Consider the following 27,558-nt stretch of genomic DNA (forward strand, 5'->3'; position numbering starts at 1 on the left):
GCTATAAGTAGATTCACCTTTACACTAAATGTAAAACAATAAATCATAAAAAACTTTTGCGTAATATTTTATTACGGGTATCGACTATGATTAGTACACGGATATGGGAAATTTTAATAGCCATATGCAGTTTGTATTTGGCAGTTTTATGAGTATGGTTAAAAATACCCTTCAAAATTTCTTAAAAATTTGTGGCACAGTACATATTAGGAAAAAATTCATTTTAATGATTTTTTTAGGAATCTATTATTTTGACTACACCTTAAATAACAAATACTTCCATCCACAGCAAATATGGATAGCTAGACCACCAAAGTAGCCACAAGAAAAGAACTTTATAAGAACAGGATAAGGGAAAGACATAGAAGCAAATGCATTAATAGGCTAATATAATATCGTTCTTAATTAGAAAAAATTTTAAAATAACTAAAAGGAGCACTTGGTACAAAGCTGTAAATAAAAGCAGCAGAAGTATATGCAAAAGCACATCATTGTGTACAAAAGTTAAACAAAAGTTGAAGGAAAAAAAACAAACATATTTCACATATTGAACAAGAACACCAAAATAGTATGATAAATATAAAAGAATCAGAAATGATATGCTAATGCTAGTCAAGAAGATACAATATTAGTATTGGAAAACATCCAAAATAGTGGAAAATTACTTTTATGTTATTCAAAAGAATTATTTCGATTTGATTTGAATGGATAGACGTTAACAAATTAACTACTTAAGATCAATTAAACACCCAAGAATGAATGGATCAATTACCTAAATGAATTATTAAGTTAAAGAATATCCCGAACAGGATGTAATTTCAAAGAAGTTGTTGAAATTAGGGGGGAAAATTGACATTTTGAAAAATATAAATATTGCGCGATTTTTGCGATTTTTATGATTCTCATGAGATCAATAAAATTTATCACTTCCATTAATCGGTCGCTTTGGAATTTCCATTGTTAGAGCCTTCAAAACTTATTACATAAAATTTCGATTTTGAGTTTTGGCAACAAACATTTGAAATATGCCTAAAAAACGCTAAATTTAAAATTTCACATTACAAACGAGCTCACCTCACGGAAAATGCTTCCTCGAAGACGGCATTACGTAGAATTTGTAGCTGAAGTTGTGTAGTTTTGAAAAACGTACTTGTGCAATCAAAAAGGAGTTTTAAACGTTTTAGACCGTTTCAGCGACATTCTTGTTAAATCGATGTATTTTCCTAACCCCCCTCCCCACTGGGAGGAGTTTTAGGAAAAATACCCAAAAAAATTACCAAAAAATGCTTTCATTGCAATGGATAATACATTATTTCATTTTTCTCCATATAGTAGCGCTCCACCCTATACACTTTCTCATTTAAGAAATGCTTCATGTTTGTTCTATTGTGTATACACGGTTCACAATTTGTCGATAGCTCACTACAAGTTTAACCCTAATTAGAGAGCTGAAATACAGAGAGGATAGGTAATACGATATAATATTAAAAACCAACCTGAAACTGACGGTTTAAGATGTTTTCGACTAACCCACCTTGTATCTGAAGGAATACAATACCTTATAATCCTATTACGAGGGTATTTTGAATGGTTACAGATGTGTTACACCAGTGTCGTAGAGTATATGATTAAAACATTTTTTTGAACTAAATAAATATATTTTTTAAATTGTACTTATGTAAATTGTATTTTTTAATAAAACTTTCTTGCCATTTGTAAAAGATACATTTATTTAATTAAGGGGAAAGGCGCCAAATGTCGCCCGGCATAATTTCCAATGTGTTTTAAATGTATCCATTATTTTCGAATCCGTAGAAAACTAATAAATATTTTTGAAAAATTTAAACGCAGAATGAAAGATTACATTATTACTGAGGGCAGAAAGTCCCTGAAAACTTCTACAATGTTTATTTTAATATGTTATGTAACAGGGGTGAAAATAAAAGAGAAAATAAATATAGTATAATTTTTAATTGAAAATATTGCATGCAAAAGAAACTTTTTATTTATTCTAATAAATATTTCATTCAGCCTTTAAATTTTTCAAAAATGCTGTTTAGTTTTCTCAGGATTTGAAAAAAAATGGATACATTTAAAACACATTGAACATTTTGACAGGCGACATTTTGCGCCTTTCCCCTTTAATACCTTACGATTACAACTATTATTACTTACCTTATATAATTACGATTAGAAAACTATTCAAATTCAAAATAAATAGGATCAACTTCAGAATCCGAGTCATCTTGAGGGTTAATAATAATTAGCGGTTGTGTCTCTACGGTCGCATCAATTATGTTATCAAGATCCCACATTTTTTGTTCTTCTTCTATTACATGCCTTACTGCATCTTTCCAGTTTTGTTCTGTAATATGTTGTAAAGACTCGTATAACAATTCACGTACAGCTTGTATTTTATATAACGTATTTTTTCTAGCCACATAACTTTTCATTTGTGCCCAAATGAGTTCAATTGGATTTATTTCGCAGTGGTAGGGTGGAAGTCTAAGGACTGTAATGTTTCGCCTTTCCGCCATTTTGTCAACTACGTATTCCTTGAACTTAGATTTGTGTTGCCGGGCAATTTTTACAAGTTCTGCTTTTACCATTCCATCTTCGTAAGGCAGATACTTATTCCGCAGCCAGTCAAGAATATCCTGTTTCTTCCACGCAGTCGTTGGAAGTCTTTCTACTAGTCGTGAATGATAAGGTGCATTATCTAATACTATAATTGAATTTGGTGGTATGTGTTCAATCATCTGCTCAAAATACTCTTCGAAAACATCAGCTGTCATCTCCTCGTGATAATCTTTTGTGCTTTTGGACTGAAATTCCAACAAACCATGCTTAACAAATCCTTTTTCACTGCCAATGTGAGAAATTATTAATTTACTGCCTTTACCAGAAGGTGGGGAGATACCAGTAGACCAACCTTCCATAAAGGCTTGCCTGAAGCTTAATATATTTTTATCTGACCAAATTTTTTTTAGAGTATGACCTGAGTTTACCCACGTTTCATCCTGGTAGAAGATGGGCCTTCCTTCAGCCCGGAATTTTCGTATGGATCTTAGATAATTTCTTCTCCAACATATTATTTTCTCCCGGTCAATCAAAAGTGATTTTCGGTCTGATTTCTCCCACCGGAAATTTAATTCTTTTAAAACTTGCCACAATTTAGTTCGTCCGATATGAGGCAAATCCGGGTCGTCTCTAACTTCTTGTAAAATTTTGTTTAGGTTTGGTATTTCTTTTTTGAAAAAAAAATCCATGAATTTTCCTTCGAATACCATTTTTGGCAAATTCATCAATTTCAATATACTTTTTCCCTCTCTTTAAGTGTTCGTTTGTGTTTGGGTTAGCTATACCGTGTTTTTTTCTTTCTGATAACAACCTATATATAGTTGACTCTCCTACGCCAGTCATGTTGGCACAACTTTCGACTATGTTGCGAACAGTGTTTGTGGGATTCTGAGAAACCAGAGCATCGTGAACATTCAGGAAAATAGTCTTTTCTCTTGGTGAATAGACAGACTTACTGACCGTACGCAACAGTACCGGTGTAAAACTTGATGATGTTGATGATGAAGCCATCACAAACAATCCAACAAAACGAGCACGAGCGAAAGGTACGTATATGTTCGTAGGTATATGGAATAAAAAATCACTCACGCACTGCATATAATTCGCAAAAGAAATATTCGAGACGCTAATTACTGCCGTAGACGCGGACACACCGACGAGCCGTAAATTACATGCGATCAAAAACGTACTAAACAAAAAAATTGATTTCGTTCGTAATAACTTCACCCTTTTAAGTTAAGTTTCGAATATAAACTGAACAAACGAGGCACGTGGCCAAAGCATACCCATTATATTATTAAAAATCTGGGGAATTCCATCCTAATTATCTTGCAACGAATAGTACCTTCGGATATGAATTCCAGGTTTTCTAGTAAAGTGATCAAACGCGAAGATTAGTATTGAAATATCCAAAGAGATAAGGTATTCTTATTTACAAAATTGTTAATGGTTAAATTCTTATTTTTATTAATATAATATAATTACATAACATTAGCCGTGAAAGGTTTAATTGTTTTTTTGCTAAATATATTAGTATTAAAATATTATTAATATTATATATATAACAGTATTAAAAAATATTATATTATTATTTAATGAATAAACACCTCAGTAACGCCTATGGTTTACTACCGTTTTATGAGTTTGAGGTACATTTCGTGCTATCAACAATTTGTGAACGGAGAATAGATAAAATTTTATCTACAAAATTGATAGACGGCTCGCTCTAGATTGACAAAATTTTAAATACATATTCATTTAATTGACTCTTTAGCTACTAAGTTTCCTAGATGTACTGTATACTAATATAATCAATAATGATTAATACTCGATATTTGCGTGGATATTCCCTATGTATACAATTTTAATTTTGTAGTATTTACTAAAAATGATTGAACTTGCTTCTAGCCTTTTTTACTTTTACTTGAAATTCTCAAGTAGACTCTCTTTGCTTCGATGAACAATTATTGATAACTACCAACTCTTTCGTGATTTATGATTAAAAGCAATGTAGAGTGATGTTAGTGTATTAAAACTGCCACTTTTTCATTGATGATATTGGATCCCAAAAAATAGTGAGACAGTGGGTCGTAATATTTTGTAGGTCAACGAACACAAATGGGAAAGGGCTTTATAAGTAAGTAATGACCTAAAAAGTAAGATTTTTGTTTTTCAGAAATATCGAAAGCGACTATAAAACTAAAAATGTATTTAAAGCTTTATATTTTTAAAGGAAAATGATATAATAACAGTGATAAATAACTAACTAGCTTCCTTCTCTAATAAATTATAGTGTTATTATAGGATATGATATAAATTATTATAGATACAGAATTCAGAGAAATAGGAAGGAGAAACAACAGAACAACTAGACATGCAAAAATTTAGACAACAAGATATCAAACACAACTATGAGACAGAAGTAATACGAACACTGACAATACAGGCAGTCTAGGCACCGAAAAACACTGAGCAAATTTAAACAAAAATAATTAACGCGGGTACAAAAAGAATTTAACAAAACAAGAATAGTTTAATTAAGAGTGTAAAGAGGTCATACAGAAAAGAAATAAAGCACACAAGAAAGCTACGGAAAGGAGAACATGAAAAAAAGACGAAGATACAAGACGAAAGGCGGATAAAATATGCCGAATAGAGAAAAGAAAATACGACAACAGTAATATACAGCTTGTCAAATTTAAGGTGATACTTGACAAATTTGTCCACTTGCGTAGAAAATTAAGTGAGAACGCATTCGGGGGAAAAGAGATACATAATGCGCTCGGTCTCTTCGCCTCGTTGGTACACTCCATACTACAAGTTTACAGAGAGTGACCTTATTTATTAATGGAACTTCTATGATATGTCTATATTGTATGTTATTTTGACTTTTCAATTTTTCCTTCGGAAATTTTTCTCAAAATACAAAATATTTTGTTTTTGTTACTTGGTCAAAAATTCTTATAATAATTATATTTTATTTGACTCATTAATATTGACCATTCAGTCATGTTGAAGCCGCAGTTTTTTCGAACACTTCTATAAATGACTCGTTCTGTAATTTTATAAGAGGAATATTGGCAGAGATGAAAGCTTTACATTTGCGTTACAGTAAACTGTATAAGAATAAAAGAACAGTAGTTCTAAATTTTAGTAAGTCATAAATATTTTAATCTGTTGTTTATTTCTTTACAATAGAATAATACCAGCCCCGTTGGGATGGCTGTCAACATCCGGTATTTAGGTACTTAACTGTATAACTTTATTAACTTTCCCCTAAATATTTTATTTTTGTAAGGAGATTCTGTAGAAATATATCGTATAAAATATATCTCAAATAGTGACTGAGTTGTCAATATGAATAAGTCAGATAAAATAAAATTATTAGAAGAATTTTTTTACCAAGTAACAAAAACAAAATGTGTTTAATTTATTGGTATTTCGTATTTTGAGTTAACGATTTCCAAAGTGGAACTCGAAACTTCAAAATAAACTTATTTTAAACTAAAATTGTGGCTTATTCCCAAAAAAATTATAAATTACAATATTATGCCACAAGAAAATAGCCTAAGAATAATTTTTATTTTAAATAAAAACACACACACAAGCGTACAACCCAGCTCCTATAGAGATATGTGTGTTAACCATTCCTTCATTTCGTATTTTCTACACCCCATAGTGGGACATTTTTGCACTTGGACATTGTGGTATGATGCATTGTCTATAACCAATACACTACGGGCTGGTATATTAGAAATAAGTTTTTCATGAATCCATTTTTTATTTATTATAGTTCATTTCGCTATGATAATCTCCAGACTTCGTACCAGATTTAAATGTCAAACATGCGTTTTTTATGAACCCCATTTGGCCGCCGGCGTGAACAATAATCAGCCTTTGCCCTTTGGACACTGGCTTGTGCAAACCTTCGGTGGTATTGTCTCCCCAGTATCTGTCATGGGTATGAGAGGAATGAATATAAGTTTCATCCATGTAAATTAATGGGCCGATTTTCTTCCCTATATTGTTTAATATTTCTGAGAAACTTCCTCCGGAGCACTTGTATATCGGGTTTTTCCATTAGCATTTTCCTGTTATTCTTCGCTTTCTTCCATCGAAATCCCATATCTCTCATCACTTTTCTCAAAGTTTCATGCGACCCTGTATAAATATTGTCTTCATTAATTTTTTTTGTTATATGTCGCAATGTAGGAACTTGTTTTTCCGTGACATAATAATTTATTATTATACGCCGAAGTAAACCTTTGTCAAAATCGCCCAAGTTGGATTTTGGGGCAGATCTCATTCTTTTGTTAGGCGTCGAAAATGATGTAGAAGCACCTTCTTCTGTATTTTTTATTTCACGAGAGATCCGTTTTATAGTGGCTATACTTACTCCCGTTGCTAAGGAAGCACGCTCTTGAACTTTTTTAAAATCTTTACATTTGCTATTACCTCCCTCGTTTGTCCAGACAAGACTTTGCCTTCTCTTTTTGAATGAAAATCCATGTTTATAATTTAAAATACTTAACAATAATTATTTAAAAAGTCAAATCTATTGTAATACGATATTTCTTCAACACACAGTAACTTTAAACATAAGTAAAATAAAAAAAACTTTGTCGCAGACTATACAAGTACCTTGCACTTCGAAGGGCCAAGAAATAATAATAAAAAAAGTCAATACAGATTGCCCTCTATGCTGATGACAGCAGCATTATATCTAGCAAAACGAAAGAAACGAGAAAAATATCATCATCATCATCAATCAGTACTGAGTTGTCTATTGTTGAACATAGTCCTCCTCTAGACTTTTCCATCTGCTTCTGTTCTGCTATCCAATTGGTCACGATTCTTTTGAGGTCGTCGGTCCATCGCGTTGGGGGTCTTCCTTGGCTTCGCTTGTCAGCCCGTGGTCTCCACTCAAGCAATTTTTTTGTCCAACTGTCGTCTTTCATTCTTGCAACATGTCCTGCCCATCTCCATTTTTGCCTTGTAATATGTTCGATAATGTCTTCCACTCCGGTTCGTCTACGAACTTCATCGTTTCTTATTCTATTTCTTAAGCTTATTCCAAGCATTGATCTATCTTTCGTTGTGTCCTACTCAATTTTTCGGCTGATGTTTTTATGAGAGTTAAGGTTTCTGCTCCGTATGTGAAGACTGGTAGAACGCACTGGTTAAAAGCTTTTCTTTTTAAATGGATCGGTATATTTGTTTTAAATACGTCTCTTATTTTTCCAAATGCACCCAACCCAGACTTATTCTTCTGAGTAGCTCGCATGTTTGGTTATCTCGCGTTAACCTTATTTCGTGATCCAAATACACATATTTTTCCACAAGTTCTATGGGCGACTTTTCGATTTCTATTAGTTCATTGGGGACGAGATTGGTCATCATTTTTGTTTTTCCATAGTTTATTTTTAAACCGACTTTCTGGGTTACTTGCTGTAGTTGTTGTAGCATAACTCTGGCTTCTCCTAAGTTGTCTGTTATGAGAACAATATCATCGGCATATCTGAGATGATTGAATATCTTTCCATAATACCCTTTGATTTCCACTCTAGCCGTTTAAATGCGTACTCCATAACTGTTATAAATAGTTTTGGCGACAAGGTATCTCCCTGCCGCACCCCTCTGCCAATTTTTATCTTCTCAGTCATGCAACGGAGGTTAACGGTTGTTGTCGCATTTTCGTATATATTTCGAATAATATTTGCATACCTGTGATCTATTCTGCTATCTTAAAAGCACTATCAGAATGCAGAATAGATCACAGAGAAAAATATATTCACAATTAAAAACAGGGAATCGTACATCGAAAGAAACTTTACTTTTCATTCGCCCATATGTTTCGCTCAGGCCGATAGTATGTTATGGATGCAAGACATGGGTAATGGCAGAAAATACAAAAAGAAAACGGGAAGTCTTTAAAAGAAAAATCCCAAGGGAGATATTTAGATCCATTAACGAAAACGGAGTGTGAAAATGCAGGTACAACCATAAACTCTTCCTGTTTTACTGTTTTAAGAGGCACCGATCTCAGAATTCGTTAAACTTCAGATACTTCAATGGGCTGGTCGTGTAGCGAGAATGAAAACCGAGAGTTTGCCGAAAAGAGTTTTAGATAGTAAAATGAGGGGCGTAAGACCAAAAGGAAGGCAACAGAAAAAGTGGAAGGAAGAAGTGACAGCGTTCGAGCCACATTTGCTAGAAGTGGGAACTTGGAGAAGTGCGACGCGAGAATAGTAATGTTGGAGGCGTAGTTTGGAGGTCATTAAAGCTCGATTTGGGCTGTAGTGTCATTTGAGAGAGGGAAAGAGAGAGAATAATATGAATTAATAATATACAAACAAAAGCGAATAGGAACCGAGAAGAAAGAAAGAAATAAAGAAAAATGGAATATTGTTTGAAAACATCTTTGAAAATAATGGATACCCAAAACGTATCCTTAAGAAATTGATATTTAACTCGGACCTTTTTGACGGTCCTACTGATTACTACTACCACTGAGTAGGTACTACCAATTCAATATAAAAAAACTCCATTAATAAAGCATTTAACCCCTTCGGTGACTAAATTTTTTAAACAATTTAATAATATCAAAATTGTTAAATATAATATATTAGAAAACGGATAACTATTTTCAAAAGTAAAATACAAATACTCCAAGTTCTTATAAAACCAATATTAACTACAAGTTTCCTTGTTTGGACTGTCAAAGTTGTTATTTAGGTCAAACTTCACAATCGCTCAAACAAAGAATAACACAGCACAAAGTGACTACAAAAAATAAAAATACGTGTGCTGCGTTGACCATCATTTAAAAACTGGGCACCATTTTGACTATTCAAATGTTAGAGTTTCACAACAAGTAAGAAATTATAAAAAAGATTATTTTTGGAAATGTTTCACATTAATAAAAAAAAGATGCAATATATTACAAAGAAAACACAGGACAGTTAAGCAATATGGATTGTAATTATTCTAAATATTTTAAAATAATTGTTCTGCTTAAACAACAAAATTTTAACCATCCTGTATATTTTTAAAAGATATAAAAAAATGCCCAATTTTATTATGTGTTAAATGTGTTACTTGTTTTTATGTTTTTTTGTGTTTTTAATCAAAATTATGTACATAAGTCATGTTGTGAATACTGTTTTGAACGAAATGCAAATGTTTGACAAATTTTTACTCTAAATCTGTAAATCATATGAATTTGTAACCTATCAGAATATTATATTGTAATTTTTTTAAAATGCGAAAACTATACAATCAAATATCAAAATATATGAACCAAAAGAAAATTTTTACATACCAGATTATTCCCAAAGTGAAATATAACGTTTTTCTGGTTCCACAAACAAAATTTTAAGTCAAAATACCTCTCAACACTCCCGATAGCTGTCCGATTACTGAAAACGTTCCTTTTAAAATGTCTCTAAATGAATCACCGTTACCATTACTGATTAGAAAGAAGTAATAGTTGAAATATGTATAGTTCCTTTACAAATGGGTACCCATTTACGATTAGGTAAAGATAAATGTCTTTACTTTCACAAAAAGTAGTAGGTACTTACAATAACAACCGACCTGTAGTATATTGTCATGTTAATCTTCGGTTCTGGTAGATAATCCAATATTTTCCTAGTAATTCTGATTGTCGGTTGAGCTGTTTACTTTAACATTAGATTTAAGTGTACATTTTTATCAGAGCTGTTTCGTCACCAATTTAGTTACTTTCTACTACGTTTTTCATTCATTAGTAAGACGTTATAAATAATTTAGGAAGTTTACCGATTCTAGATAAAGAAATATCCATTTTTGTAATTTTCAAAAAATTCATGGACAAAATAGGTTTTAGAAAAGCTGTGGCAACTAAACATGTATTGTATTTTTAATTTCAATTTTTTTTTAATGAAGAAATAATATTTTGTTGCATTTTAGATGTTAATAAATTAATGAATAAATAATTAAAATAAGTAAGTAAGTATCTACCACCTCAAACTATATGGGGAACTTGCATAGGGTTAAGGATCCTATTATGAGTCTTGTAAGTGCTGCAGCCTGGTGAATGACGTGAAAACTAAATTCTTTATAAAGCAATATACTGTGACTAAGCTCTGGTAGGGCTTCCAGTAGTCTGTGAAGAGATCGAGTGTCTGTGGTGTAGTAATACCACCCGTCAGTGAAATTTTTTGCAAGTCAAAGTTTTTAAATTGGTTTAGTTCAAACTGAATTTTCATCTTTTTTTGGATTTTAGCCTTAATTTAGAACCTTTAGCCACGTAATTATATAGAAATATTAGTATTCATTCATTCAGGATTGAACAAGTAGGACACTTTTCACGCTCAGGAGTTCATCAGAGCGACTTCATTATAAGACACAAGACATAAACCACCGTTACAAAGGTGGGCAACAAATATGTACACAAACGATCAATTTTTCATTCACACCTTTAATTTAAATTTTTTGCAGAAAAACCATAATCAAATTTAGAATTTTTTGTATTATCTTCACTTAATAGTACATTTAAGTTTAATGGCGTCTCTAAACCTGCTTTCAGCAATTCTTGAAGCAACCAGGTAGTCATCTTCAAGTTAAGAGATAGAAAAACACCTTAGTAATTAGTTGATACCTACTTAAATTCGTTGTAGACACACGCAACTATGGTGACATAAAAACCAATCCTAACCTCAAAATTCGGACTAAAAAGCCACGTAGTTGCTCCTAAAATGAGACACTCAAGTGTGCCTAATATATCATATTATGGTACTGTAATGTTTTGTATATAGCATTATGTCTATAGCGTTTCTTTTTAATATTTCAGATGACACCGCCTGCTACACAACGCAAACCCTGAAAAGACTCCTGAATCATTAGTCCCTGTGTGTTTAAGCAGACGGACCGTTTTGTCTGCGGACACTGAAGAACTATAAGTCAAATAGTGCTTAGAAATAGACGGCTTAGACAAGAATGGTGTTTCAACTGGCTATAAGAAATTCTCTAAAGCATCCGTTTTCAACAACAAAACAGTCAGCTGACTCTTTCCTTCAACTTTCCTTTCCAGCAACTTTCCTTCAGAAAACTCCAAGCAGTGTCTGTTGCCCGGATTAAGGGATTCAGCCTGAAAAATGTGAAATTGTTTTTTCAGATTTAGGAGCCCGAACTTTTAAAGATAGTTAGTAATCCGATCAGTCTGTTCAATGTGGACGAAACTGGGATCACAATTGTGCAGCATAAGTATGCAAAAGTTTTGTCGCTTAAGGGTAAAAAAATGTTGCCAATTTAACATCTGCCTAAGGAAGGCATTTTATAGTAATCGTATGCATGAATGCTGTGGGATCTTATGTACCGCCTCATGTATAGCCAATAAAAAATTCCAAGCGGATGGATTCAGACGACATATTTACCATGTGTTTTGAGCAGTTTGTGAAGCATACAAAGTCCTTAAAAGGTGACCCGGTCCTACTTGTTCTCGACGGACACAACAGCCATACAATAAACGTGAATCTTATAAACCGGGCACGAAACAATAATATGAGCAATCTGCCTGCCCTATTCACTCAAGTCACAAAATGCAGCCCTTAGTCGTTGGATTTGTATTAAAATTACAAACATTTTACACAAACGCTATTGAAGATTCGCTTCATTCAAACCCTGGCAAGGTTGTGACAAACTTAAAGGATGGAGATTTGTTCGGAATGGCCTACAACAGCTCTGCCACAATGAACAACTCTGTTAACAGTTTCAAAAAGACAGGTTTATACTTACTGAAGAAACATACATATTTTTAGTGACTAAGCCTTCCCTATTTACAATCTGGGCCCTGCAAATTTACTTCCAGAAGGAGACCCATCCCAAGCAAAACCACGACCATCTTGTAGCGGTTATTGTAGTTGACGGAACGCTTGGTGAAAGAGTCGTGCATAAATTAGCTAATACAATAAAGTTTAAAGACCTATTAATATGCTTTGTTACTGTGCGAGTTTTTTTCTCAGTGAAGCTCATGAAAAAGATTTCATTTCCATCTGTAGGAACGGTTTTTGCAAACAGGAAAAATCTACCAAAACTCACCCAAAAAATGGATTAGAGGAGAATCTGAGTTTATTAGAAATAAATATGGTATTTGTGCAGTAAATTTGTGCAAAGTGGCAAAATACCAATGAAGTCCTTGGTATCTTGCAGTACCATTACTGCTCCGTGATCAGGATGGTATCAGAAAAGAAGTTACCTGCCCAGAGGCAATAAGATTCTACAATAATTTTCTGGGAGCAGTGGATTTACGGGACCAAATGGCAGTTTTATACGACATGGATCGTAGATCAGAAACATGGTAGAAAATGGTGTTTTTTAGACTGGTTATGGTTACTGATGTAAACAATTGGATAATCTACCATGATTTTTATCGGAAAAAATACCTTTTCTTGAATTTTTAATAACTCTAGCTGAAGAGCTGATTCAGTTTGGAAAGGCTACGTCAAAAGTTCACATAAGAAGAAGATCGACGGGGAGGCCGTCCAAAAGGACAAAAAGCATGATAAATGTAGGAGAACATCTGCCAGTTGAGGGTGGAAAACGAAGACGTTGTGCAAGATGGTCTCAATGGAAAATAGAAAAACTAACTTCAACGTTGTGCATATTGTGTCAAGTTCCATTTTCAGGAATAGCTTTACGCCACCCCATACTTAAAACTGTAAAATTATGTTAAATAAATATTTTAGAACTCTTTGACCTTTTTTTAGGCTACCACTGAAATATATATATATATATATATATATATATATATATATATATATATATATATATATATATATATATATATATATATATATATTATTATGATTGTTTATTTTGACTTTAATCTTAGTTTATTGAGCCAATAAAAAAGAATTATAACTTATTTGTTATCAAAAGTAAAATAATCCTTATATTACCTGTGTTCGATGGATTCAAAAGATTTTCTAGTTGTCTTTTATCGGACAGAGAAGAAAGGACAAGAATACAAATATATTATATTACAAAGATTTACGTTTCTTTATTTTATATGAACGAATAAAACAATTATTAAATTCTGTCGTTATCTTATCAATCAGCATACAAGAAAATAAATCAAATTTTTATAATAATAAGCTATATAATAATATAAAGCTACATACATTTATATTACGTGAAAACCAATTTTACTTAAAATTTTCTTTACTTGAAACAAGAAACAACAAAACTTTAAACTTTTGATTAGCCTAACAAAACCTCAGTTCTTAAATTTTAATGCTAATGACCATGATATCAAACCGATCCTTCACAGATATAAAATTCAATTGTACAAACACTTACAGCTTATTTTCTTCTTGAGTTGTATGTTGGAACATACCCAGAAAAGTCCAGTCTCCTCAACGATGTGATCTCTCCTCTTTGGCACCTCGGCTCCTTCTTAACGTCTCTGCAAACCTCCTGCAGACTACACAAAAAACACCTGATTCACTTCTCCAAACTCAGCTACTTATTTATGACACCAGGACCTCCTTTTGTCAACTTGATGCCGTAAGAATACTTTCACATATACTTTATAAAATGCCCACGGTAGATACAAGGACCTCTTTTAATCTACTTGTTATCTCCTTCTGTAAACTATTCACTTCTTTTCGTTACGCCGGTATCCAAACTCACGAACCACACCCTATCTTGAGACAAACGACTGTTTCCTTTCGATGACCAAAATATAACTAACTCCTCCGGTCTCCTGATCGGCTCACAAATTCCCATTTAAAAACGACCGTCCAATCAAAAGCTCAAATTGTGTTTACCATGATTTTGGAAAAGCCTAATTTCGGTTTCAGAGAAAAACTAAATAGCTTACTTTAAAATTGGTTTTGTCAATACACAATTTATACATATTTCAAAAGATTAGAATATGGTCATTTAATACTCGACTATACAAACAATGAAAAGATTAACTAAGACAGGTAAAATGTCTTCTAATTCTAAAGAAAGGTTTTTTTGATAATTTTGTTTACGGTTTGTTGTAACGGAAAAAGGTCGTTTGCCAAACAAATTTCTATTCTTATCTACACTAAATCTTATCTTAAATTACTATATACATTTTTGTTTATAACGATATCTTAAAATTTTATTCCGATGGATATTTTTATTTATTTTTCTTTGGTTGGGAAAGAAAAAGTATGACAATATATATATATATATATATATATATATATATATATATATATATATATATATATATATGTGAATATACCTAATGACATACAAAAAGCTCAGAAATTACAATAATCCTCCATTTATAACAACAAAAACGTAACAAAAGTGGAGCTAAATGGGTTAAACGAAATGATTTTTGTCCTCATTTCCTTAGGCGTTATAAACCCTGTAGTAAGTCTTGTGTCCTTCCCTCCACTCTTAAAGAAGATTGTATCTGTCAGTTCCATTATTTCTCATCCCAATTATTTTATTTCTTGTATGACTCCTACCATAATATTTATATCTCCTGATTTCTCCTACTAGATCTTTTAGTCCTTCTTCAGCATATGTTCCTCTAACACTCCTTTTAAAAAAAGTTTTTTTTTCGTAAATATTTACCTTTATTATTGCATAGGTCGTTATAGTTATTCATAGTTGATTTTAGTTTTTTGGATATTCCTTTCTTATTTTGCCATCCTTGCCTTATCTCCATAAGAGTGTAGACGCAAAATTTCGGGCCAATGCTTTTTAAATGCATTCGTTTTTTTCGAATCCTGAGAAAACTAATAACTATTTATGAAAAATTTAAACGCAGATTGAAAGAATACATTATTACTGAGGGCCAAAAGTCCCTGAAAACTTCTATAATGTTTATTTTAATAAGTTACAGGGGTGAAAAAGAAGAGAAAATTTAGTGTGATTTTTAATTTCTAATATCTCATTCAAAAAAACTTTTTGTTTATTCTAAGGGTATTTCGGCCCTCGGTAGTAATATAATCTTTCATTCTGCGTTTAAATTTTTGAAAAATATTTATTAGTTTTCTCAGGATTCGAAAAAAATGAATGCATTGCATTGGCCCGAAATTTTGCGCCTTGAATAATGTGAGTATGCTTTTTTCAGTTTCTTTTTTGTTTACTTTTTAGACACAGGATAAAAGAAATATATTTGTACAAATCAATATAAACACAGAAAAAGTACAACTGCAATTATAAAAAGAATGAAAATGTAAAAAGAAATTAAACATTTCCGCTTTATTTAAAATTACTTTTAAGATTGAATGATTGAGTTTAAGTATTTATGATTATGACTTTGAAGCAGTGACACCGACATGTAGCAAGTAGTTTGTAATTTAGTTATGACATTATAAGATTAAAAAGTATAAAAATAACTGCGAAGTTTGTCCGTTCTGTCATTACTTTATTATATCATTATGTGGCGGTAGCTTTAATTTTGTTAAATATAAAAATAGCAATCAGTATTTTACTTATCACGCCAACTTGAATAAAAATTGTCTATATATAAATTAAATCACGTTTGACCAGTGTTTTTCTCATCTAGATTCATTCAACTCCAAGGATTTTTTTAGTAAAAAAACCCTCCATATCATTTTTTTAATAAGTAAAAATTACAGACTTCTCTGGTTTCATCTCATTTGATTACTCGTCAATTAGGTACAAGAAGACGTTGGCATTCAAGCACTTTGAACTATATTAAAGGATCTCGGGCAACAAAATTAGTTTGTATTATTTATATTTACTTAAAGAAATAAATAAAAGGGACTAATAAAAGTAATGAAAAGATAAACCAATTCAAAAATACAGTGATGAGTGTCTTACCACCCGGCAAAATAGCGGAAAGGATAGAAGACAGATTAAGTTGTGAGATAGTACGAGATAAAGCTAGTTCTTGACGTGTCTATTTGACTTCAGTCATAATTATACGGATGACCTCGAAAATATTTTATTTTAATAATTTCTGATGTTAGAATAAATGATTGAATAAATTAAGATATATTATAGTAAAAAACATTAATTAGTAGCGATTTTAAATTATAAATCTTTAAGTTTATTTAATAATAAAAATAACTAAACTGAAATATTTGACCAAACTAAAGGTAGGTATGTTCAGTCCGAAAACAATTATTGTATGTGGAATTGGTGTAATAGTTAGAGACGTTGTCTATTGACAAGAAGATTGGGGTTCAATTCACACCAAGTTTAAAATTTTTGTTATACTCAATCAAAAAATAATAGAAAATATGATACGTATTAGGTAACAAGTTTTTGAAAAACTCATTATTTACAATTTATTCTTATTCCAATGTTATAAAATAGAAATACAAAATATTTCAAATTTAATTCCAGTTTTACAGTCTTCAGTTGGGAATGCAAAATGATCCAGTGAAAACTGTTTAATGTCAAATCCATCACTAAATTCTCAGTGTTAATATAAATTCCTCTGTACAGGTAATGATTTTCAAAACAATTGACGACATTGGAATGGATGCGCGCGAACAGCTAAGTTGTCAAATAATAACACATCGAGAAGTGTTTTTGCACGGTAAACAGAAACTTTTTATTGAAAACACAATTCGTGAAAAGGATTTTAACGGTCGAGGAAAAAGTGCAAATTGTTGTCTGGCATGTGAATGGATTATCAGACAACATGATTAGACAACAATATGTTTCCAAATAGGCCGGCTCCAGCACGATCAACAATTCAGTCTATTAAGTATACGTAATTTTTTTACTTATGGATTCGTGTTCGCTCCATGAGGAGTTCGCAGATGAAGGGAGGTAAATCCAGATTTGGAACTAAAGGACACTTTGATTTGTGCAAGTATTGAGCAAAATCCTACCCAATCAACATCTCGTCTCGGAGAACAATATGGAATTCCAAGATTTAGAGTAGGTGAAATTTTGAAAAGACATGGATACCGTCCCTATAAACTTCATAAATCCAACGAAAAATTCCCTGGGGATCAATATAGACGTTTAGAATTTTGTCAAATAGCAATGGAAATGTTACATCAAGATGAACATTTTTTAGACAACGTTTTGTTCACCGATGAATGTACGTTTTCATTGCACGGCCGTCACAATTCAATGAATGCTCGGTATTGGTCTCGAGGAAATCCTCGTCAGATTTATGTCGCTCGTACCCAGCGTCCTCGAAAAATAAATGTTTGGGGAGGCATAATAGGGAATCATGTCATTGGTCCATTTTTTATAGACGGTATGTTGACTGGGCGGAAATACTTGGAACTTCTGCAAAATCAAATTGTCCCAGCCCTTCGTAATTTACCAATACCTTTCGACTCCATACGGTTTCAACACGATGGTTGTCCTGCACATAATTCTCGCATCGTCATTGAATATCTCAGTGCGACTTTTCCTAATCGATTGATTAGTGGCCACGGAGATATTTTTTGGCCTGCAAGATCACCTGATTTTGCACCTTGTGATTTTTTTATGTGGGAATATATCAAGTCCAAACTATATGAGAGATATAACGATGAGAACATCGTGCCTTGAACTCTGATCCATCAGACTTTTATAATTCTTTAGTGACAGTTTGGGTTATTGTTCTGCTGCTAATGAAGGCTTATTTGAACATATTATAAATACGTTTAATTACAATATTTTTTTTATTTTTGTAGAATTTTTACTTCTTTAAACATTCTTTAAACGTTCTTTTAATTTTGAAGAATTTTTACTTTATTTTCGAAAGTACGACGATACTGTTTTTTCAATAAGATATTTTTGTTTTAACTTTAAACACTTCTAATACTAGAAACGACTGACATAAATGTTTAGCGATTCAAAGCAAAACGATCTCTGCATAATTTCAAATTATTAAAAAAAAAGAAAACCACATGTGGGTTTTGCACTCTAATCGTCTGCGACGTCTGTGTCGCAATGTCGAATTCTTACCACTAATCCACTAAGGATTGATGAGTGTATGAAACTCCTCAAATCATAGTAGAAATTATTCTTGGTTAATAATTTAAAACTTTAGATTAAATAATCACTATTAATTAAATTATTTTATTCACATTTTTGCTTTATTGTGGTCAATCAGTTTTTACTTTATGCGAAATTAAAAAATGGAAATACGTCACACATACGACGTTACACATAATAATTATGACCGAGGTGATTTAGCTCGAAGCTAACGTCTAAAGGTGTGCTAACTATCGATAGTGGTAATGTAATGTAATATAAATTATAGGTTTCTCCGATTATTTCTCACCTCTACGAGTTTCAACTCTTTTTATTTCACAAGGTAACTGTGTTTTCTATCTCTTACGTTAAAAAGCCGGGTGGTAAGACACTCACCACTGTATATGTGGCCTTCTGCAGAGAAAAAGAAATTATTTCTTCAATATAATCAAATAGACATTTGTCAGTAAATGAAACTTACTTTACTACTGTATCCTACTTTAATATTTCTAAATATACGACACATCCTATAAACCATCTCAAAAATGGGCTGGTACTTCATTCAAAATCAGAAACAACTAGTCATACAAAGTTACAAAAAGATGTAAGTCACGCTAATATAAGTCAAATTTATAACATACTTTATCAAAGTTACATAAATCTACTACTAACCAAGGCACAGCATCAACAAATAATTGAGTCGTCGTTTCAAAACCCGACAAACCCACTTTTTATGAATATTGAGTTATTCGTGTCAACAGATTTGTAATCTTGCTCTCTACAAGTTTATACTGAATTTTCGATGCAAAACCCTTCAAATCTAATCATAATTCTATAATCCAGCAAATCCAAGCACTGTTAAAATCAAATGCCAGTAAATCCGACGCAACCAATCACAGTCAGGTAAGAAAGTGACGTCATTACATGGCTGCTACAAAGAAAGCGCAAGATGTTTGTCAGTGTTGTTGACAAACATCTTGCAATAAAATCAAAATAGTTTTATAGTGTTCTAGAATCAAAATAGTATTCTAAAAGTAAAACAAAGACAGAGTACTCGGTCTGTTAAGGAGATATCATGATGGACAACAAATGGCTCGTGAAAACAGGTGGGTGACCGTAAATTTTTAAAGTTTGCTGAAAAATGATCTTGTGTAATGAAGTTTATTGAAAAATTTAAAGCTATTGATGGTCACTACTGTAGAGGCGAACTTATTTATCATCCGATTTAAATATTTCCAAAATGTTTCGCCTATATTACCAAGAAGTAGAGCGTGATTTATGTGTTGCGGTAAAAAAAAGTTACTTTCGGCATATTTTCAATACCTACTACAATATTGGCTTTGGTTCCCCAAGAACTGATGTTTGTTCTAGGTGCCTTCAGCTAACAAAAAAGATAAAGGTTGAAAAAAATGATGAACTTAAAAATATATTATTAACCAAAAAACGCATGCATAGCCAGTGCCGTTTATCACAAGCTTTGCCATACTAACTTCGATGACTATATACGCACTGTACGACTTGTTGCAGATGGGTGCGGAGGACAAACTAAAAACTCCGTCATGATAATTATGTGCACTAAATGGCTTAGTGTAGATGCACCTTCATTTATTAAACACTTGGAGATTACATTTCCTGTGGCTGGATATTCATTTATTCCCGCAGACAGAGTATTTGCAAAGATCGAAAAAGATATTAAAAAAAGACACCATCGTTATTCCAGAATAGTTCATTGAAATTTTTAAAGACTATGGAACTCTCTATATCTTGAGTCAAGATGTGACGGTGTACGACTGGAAAAAAGGAGGTTGGACTTATACTTTTTTGAAATTAGCTCATTTTTATCGATCTAAAAATGTCCTAAAATACAGGGTGTTACATTTAAAAAAGAGCCGATGACGTCATCACTGTAATGTGTATCACCTTGTATAATGAAATTTTATTGTAAAATGTAGAACATTCAATTTAAAAATCGACTTGTTTTAGATCTTTTTTATTTTTTATTTAGGAAATATCGAATTTATTCCATACTTTACGGACACACTGTATATAGCAAATTTCATTAATGTTCACTAATTTTAATGCATACTTAGTACAATTTACATAGATACTTAATTTTACTATTTACATTTATATTTATACAAAATTTATAACTATTAATTTGTTTAAAATATATTTGTATTGTTTTTGAGTCAAGAAAAGTAATTATAAAACTAATAAGCATAATTTAATAAAAATTAACACGTATAGATTCAACTTTCAAATAAAAAATTTTTTCGTAAAATTTATTATTAAAAGATACCTATTACTTAGAACCGTAATGCATAAATCTTTGAGATATGTATCTTTTCATAGCCTTTTCTACTACTAATAATAATAATAAGAGAAAAGTAGAATTTGGCAAAATAAATATTTATTTTCAATTATTTAAACAAATTACTTAATTGAATAAACATTTTACAAACTAACTAATTGCATTTTTACAGTCTATACAACAAAGTACCACAAATTAAACAAAAAGCATCAAATTTCGTTTACTAGACTCGAAGATATTGCGACTTTTATAAATTTGAAGTTATGAATGCAGTTTTTGAAGTAGTAAAATGGAGAGGGTTCAAATTGCTTCAATTTTAAACCCTTCATATTTTGCGCATCATGCACAGCTCATTTTTAAAGGAATCGTTTTGAACTTTTATTTTTTCAAAACTTGAACGTTAAATCTTTTAAATAGTACTTTTTAAATTTCTTATGGATTATACACAAAGCCCCGAGGAATTTTGAAAAAAGGGCTAACTCAGATTTTAAGGGTAGTAGAGCATTGTATTTTTTTAATTCCTGTGCCAACATTTTAAATAAAAAAAAATTAACTTCCTACTGTTGATGCATCTGAGTTATTTTAAATGTTTATAAGCTTAAAATCGCAATACTTGTTCAGAGCTTTTTTACAATATGTAACATAAACTTTTTATCATTAAATGATTTAATTCAATAATATAGGCGTTTCTTTTCAATTTGATGCTTTCAGAATTCATGTAGACCCAATAATTTACGCATAATAACGTTGTAGGTTGTTAGGAATTAGAGTTCGCATATCAGTTATGCCCAAAAAATGATATGAAAATAATCTATGGAGACCTAAACGCCAAAGTTGGAAAAGAACAGCAATTCCAACCCACAATAGGTAGGCACAGTCTACATGCGCAATCAAATGACAATGGCAATAGGTTAATAAACCTAGCAAGATCACTTAACATGGTGATTGCCAGCACGTACTTCGCTCGCGCAAAGATATACACAAAGGAAATCCCCGGATGGACTCACAGTAAATATGATAGATCATGTCATTGTAGACACGAGACACCAATCGAATATAATAAACGTCCGCACCAGAAGAGGGTCAAATGCGGATTCTGATCACTACCTGGTCGAAAGTAGGATAAGGGCTAAAATTTCAAACATCAAAAAGGAAAGAGGCTCTAAACATGAACGATACAAGGTAGAAGGACTCAAAGAAAAAAACAAAAATAAAGAGTATAAAGAAAAGATAAACAACAAACTAGAAAACAGAATAACACATGAAAACCTAAATAAGGAGTGGGAAGAATGCAGAGACATCATAAAAAAGGCAGCTAAAGAAGTACTAGGCATAGAAAGTACAGAAAGAAGAACAAGAACGAATTACTGGTTTGACGAAGAATGTCAGATCATAACAGACAAAAAAAACAGAGCATATTTACTGATGCAATAGGGGCACAGAACCCGACAAGCAGAGGAAGAATATAAACGACTACGCAAAGAAGAAAAGAAAACTCACCGAAGAAAAAAAAAGAGAGAATATATGAACAAAGAACCTCAAGAACTACAAGAACTAAGTAAATCAATAGAGACAAGAAAATTTTATCAGAGACTAAACAAAAGCAGAAAAGACTTCAAACCGAGAACAACGATGTGTAGAGATAAGGAAGGTAATATATTGACAGAACAGCAAGAGATACTAAGTAGATGGACAGAACATTTTACGTAAAAGTTTGAAGGAGATCGGAGAGAGACGAACTCTGACATACCATTAGACCAAGCAGACAACAGAGAAAAGACTCCACCAAAAATAGCCGAGATTAGAGCAGCAGTAGACAAATTAAAGAACAATAAAGCACCGGGATCGGATCAAATAGCATCGGAGTTACTGAAGGAAGGAGGAGACGCACTACAAAAAGAAATACATGAATTGATAACAAAGATATGGTCGAATAAACAGCTACCAACGGAGTAGAATAGCGGTATTCTACTCCACTTAAGTAAAGTAAAGACTTAGACCACACGTTGAAACAATAGTTGGCAAATACCAAAGTGGCTTCTGTAGACAGAAGTCAACAATAGACCAGATATTTGTTCTGCGACAGATCCTCGAAAAAACCAGTGAATATAACATCGACACACATCATCTCTTCATAGACTTTGAAAGCGCATATGACAATATAAACCGAGAATTCTTAATAAAAGCAATGAAAGAATTTAATATACCAACACAACTAATAGAACTGATAAAAGAATCTCTAAAACTAGAAAGTAGAATCCGGATACAAAATGAATTAACGGAAACAATAGATGTGAAAAAGGGACTATGCCAGGGAGACGCTCTATCATGCATCTTGTGCAACATCGTACTCGAGAAAATACTGAGGGACACAACAGTCAATACACGAGGAACAATCATTAATAAAAGCGTGCAAATACTAGCATTTGCAGATGATGTTGACATAATTGCAAGATCAAGAAGAGAAATGATAGAGGCATACAACCGAATAGAACGAGCTGCACAAAATAGTGGTCTTAAAATCAATCAGACCAAAACAAAATATATGCAGGTAAGTAAAAACGCAGAAATAAGGCAGCCACAAAATATAACAATAGGAGAATACAACATAGAGGAGGTAGAAAACTTTATATACTTGGGATCCCTAGTCACGTCTGATAATAACGTTACGGAGGAAGTGAAGAGGCGAATATTTATTGCAAATAAATGTTACCATGGCTTAATTAGGCAACTAAGATCAGATAACATCGCAAGAAAAACAAAATGCCAAATATATAAAACCCTAATAAGACCGGTACTCACATGTGGCTCAGAAACCTGGAGATTCACTAAAATAGAGGAAACGTTGTTGGCCACCTTCGAAAGAAAAATCTTGCGAAACATATATAAGGGCACAAAAGAAAACGGAATATGGCGAAGAAGATACAACTCTGAACTATACAAAATATACCAGGATCCGGATATTAAAACATTCATTAAAATAGGACGGCTGCGTTGGATAGGACATGTAGAAAGAATGGAAGAAGGCGAAATACCAAACAAAATATTCAAACAAGTGCCAGTAGGAAAAAGAACAAGAGGAAGACCGAAACTGAGATACTTAGAACAAATAGAAAATGATATAACAACCTTAAAAATAAAAAACTGGAGAAAAAAAGTACGAAACAGATCAGAATGGAGAAGAATCCTGGAACAGGTCAAGACCCAAAAAGGGTTGTCGAGCCAGTGATGATGATGAACGTTGTAGGTAAAAACTTTGTTATAGATAAAAGCTTTCTGGGATAAACAACTTCAATTTGACAAGACTTTCAAGTGAAACTTCTTGAAATTTTTAAAGCTGAATATCTGTGATATTGTCCTTATTCTTACGAGAAACCAAAGTTTGTTGTGCATTTTTAGAAAAGTTAATAGTAATTTTCAAAAAATCGACTTTTAAAGCTATTTTTGCAATAGTTAAGAAACAAATTAACAAAAAAAGTTTTACAAACTCTCATTTTAAAGGATTTCCGATGCTTTTTCAGTAAAATTGTACCACTTTTCTATTTAATTTACCAGTCTTGACCTTTTGTTTTTGTATTTAAAATCAAATACCGATCTTACATCGTGAATATATTATTTATAAGTAAAAAATGACGTTTCATTTTTGCATATTTTGTTTATTACGTAAACAAAACATAAACTAAATTGCCCAAAGTGCATTGCAACCTCTCGGTTAGCAGTGAATGCAGATAGTGATGATTACAATTTTGCATAAAATACTTTTAATAAACTTTACACCTAAATGTCCTTAAGTGCATAAACCAAATTCAAACTTAAATTTAATGTTAAAGCTTACCAAAAAGTTCTTATCCAGCTTCCATTTACGAACAATTTGAACTAAATCCATTAATAAAATAATCACATTATAACACACCAATTTTCAACAGTTCAAACTCGACGTCTTTAGGTAACATATTATTTAAAATTATGAACTCGCAAAAATTCATCATTTATTACGTAAAACCAGCAAAATCCTACACACCAGTTGATGGGATGCCGTCCAGCATAAATATTTACAAAAGCAATTCTTTATTGTGACTTTATGGGAGGCCGACTGAATATGAATCAAAGCAAAAACTCTTACAGGATGTAACCTATTACGATGTATGACAGTCCCATGACCTGGTCTGAGTACTTGGGACACAATCATAGTCGTAACTGTAGAATTTTGAACAGGTCGTTGAGTAGGTACTTAATTTTTGCAACAATAAACTATGATGCATGTGCGACGTCAAATAGGTTTATGAATGAAAATAAACACCGTTAAAAAAAAGCTATTTTCTTGATAATTTGAAACTGTTATGATATTTAAATCTTACGAGAAAATTTCAGAATTATAAGCATAGGTATTATAGTTTAAAAGTTATTTACCCATAGCCAGGGCCAGTGCCGGATTTAGTTCATGGACCGCCGGGGGCTAAGTCATACTATACCGCCACTCTCCAGTAGGTATAGATGCGTCTTAGGCAAGGCGCTCACCAACGTGGCAACCAAATGGCGTGGCAATGGCGAACAAGTGTTGTGGTGTCCCAGTGGCAGGTAAAATGTATAAACATATGTAGTCGCACGTGCGACCTTTCGATACGTGCGACTACATTATGTTTATACCGGGTGTCCCGGTATAAACCCGGTATACCCGGTATATACAGCACTCGCTCGCCATTGCCACGCCATTTGGTTGCCACGTTAGTGAGCGTCTTGTCTTAGGTTAACAATTCATTAAAACTATTTTAATATTATTACGTAATTTATTACAAATATACAAAAAAGCCACAAAGACACAAACTCACAACTTATAAAGTAAATTAACATAATTATTTACAAACAAATTTTCCTAGACTTCCTACTTGCAAACAGGTCAATTTCTCAAATAATTTTTGACCCGTTTTAAACTGGAAAATGATCTTTCACCAGTTGCGTTAGTAACCATCAACGATAAGAAGATTCTTAGTGCTATTTCTACGTTTGGGAAGGTTGCAATTATATTATTTTTATGCAAAAGCTTCGTGTGATTTGTTGGATTTTTATACTCAACTTGGGCTAGTAGTGACATTATAAAATGTTTTAATTGAATACACTTACTTGGTAGAGATGTATCCAAGTCATTCGAATAAATATTCACTAATACAGACGCTTTGTCTGAAATCACGTTATCCTCTGAAAGAGGTAGAGAAAATAAAACTGAGAAAGTGATGGAAAGATCTTCATAAACTTTTCCTCTAGATTTTAGATTATTTGCCAAATAATCAATTGTTTTATACAGCACTTGGGTTCTAATCTTATTTTGCGGTGTAAGGTTCTGTTCTGTATCTGCTTCGTCAAACTGTAATTTTCTTTTGCGACTTCTAATTTCTTTGCTGTATTCCGTTTGTTGTGATAAGAGCTGCCCCTTTTGTTCAAATAAATTACATTTATCACGAAGGGACTCGTAAAAATGTTGTAATGAGCTATACAAAGACGAACATGTATGTAAGTCCATATTTGCGCTTTGTAAAGATTTACTCGCTAGGTCAGTTCTTTCCAGTACTTCGAACCAAAAGGCAACATAAATACCAAATTCTAACGTAGCCATCTTTTCGTGTAAATTGTTTGCTTGACAGCGTACTGGCATCTTCTCGTCATCGTTAGCGGATAACTCTAAAAGTGCTTGCTTTATATCTTGACAGCATAAATTAAGGGCTTTTAATGCATTAAATCGTCCTGACCATCGAGTCACATTAACTCTTTTTGGAACAAATGTTGTATGGCCACAATTTTTCAATAGATCAGTGAGTCGTTTCCATCTGTAAGTTGAAGCTGAGAAAAAAACATAAATTTCTTCAGCAACTAAAAAAAAGAAGTACTTTCCATAGTGCATTCTGCTGCATGCTGCACAATCAAATTTAGGGAATGGGCTGCACATGGTACGTATTTTGACAAACTATTCGTAGATTTTATTCGGGCTTGGAGACCGCTATAAACGCCAGACATGTTATTCGCATTGTTATACGATTGTCCCCTGCAGTCATCGATATTTATATTCAGGTTGGACAAAATTTTTACAATTCTGGCTTACATATCTTCGGCTTTGTGGCCAGTGTTGTCTAAAAACTGTATGAACCTCTCGACAGGTGTTCCGGTGTCCGAGCAATACCTAATAATGAATATCAGTTGATCTGTACGTGTTATATCAGACGTAGAGTCAACACTGATTGAATAATATTTGCCACAATGAATTTGTTTTACAATTTCTTCTAATATGTGGTCCGAAAGCAATTGCAAAAATTCAAAACAAATTGTTTTTGATAAATAAGATACTGAACCACAGCCTTTTGAAGCATATTTTTCAATATGTTCTTTTAAAAGAGAATCATATTCCGCCAAAAACTCTAGTAATCCAAGGTAATTGCCATTGCTAGTCGAACCAAATTTTTCGTCGGTTCCTCTAAAAGGTAGTCCCCTACTAGCTAAGAATTTTATGACACAAACGACTCTTTGTAATATGTTTCGCCAATATGTGGTCTCATGTTCAATCTGTTGCCACAGAGAATCATCGATCTTTCTCATACTCAATGAATTTCTTGAAATAAAATTTTTAAGATGTTCTAAATGAACGACTGATCTTTCATGACTGTCACATTTTTCTTTAGCCTTTTTCCAGTCGTCAAATCCAGTAAAAAAGGAAAAACTGCAATTTTCGCTTGAAAAGAGTCGACAATATAAAC

The 27,558-nt window shown here is 32.4% G+C and overlaps 2 protein-coding genes across 3 annotated transcripts in view; both read right to left on the bottom strand.

The window, feature by feature from the left end:
* ITP (ion transport peptide) overlaps positions 1-24,895 on the bottom strand; it is a 242,546-nt gene extending 217,651 nt beyond the window's left edge. For both annotated transcript variants that reach the window (XM_072523617.1, XM_072523616.1), the window contains exon 1: positions 24,651-24,895. In XM_072523617.1, the coding sequence (XP_072379718.1) occupies positions 24,651-24,701 (51 nt within the window). In that variant the 5' untranslated portion in view covers positions 24,702-24,895. The remainder of the gene's footprint in view (positions 1-24,650) is intronic.
* An 817-nt stretch (positions 24,896-25,712) lies between these two features.
* Positions 25,713-26,756, bottom strand: LOC140433945 (uncharacterized). The gene has a single exon (XM_072521916.1). It carries the CDS (start codon positions 26,754-26,756, stop codon positions 25,713-25,715), a length of 1,044 nt encoding a protein of 347 aa, XP_072378017.1.
* Positions 26,757-27,558: the final 802 nt, after the last annotated feature.

This window comes from Diabrotica undecimpunctata, chromosome 2 (assembly GCF_040954645.1).
Source record: "Diabrotica undecimpunctata isolate CICGRU chromosome 2, icDiaUnde3, whole genome shotgun sequence".
NCBI lineage: Eukaryota > Metazoa > Arthropoda > Insecta > Coleoptera > Chrysomelidae > Diabrotica > Diabrotica undecimpunctata.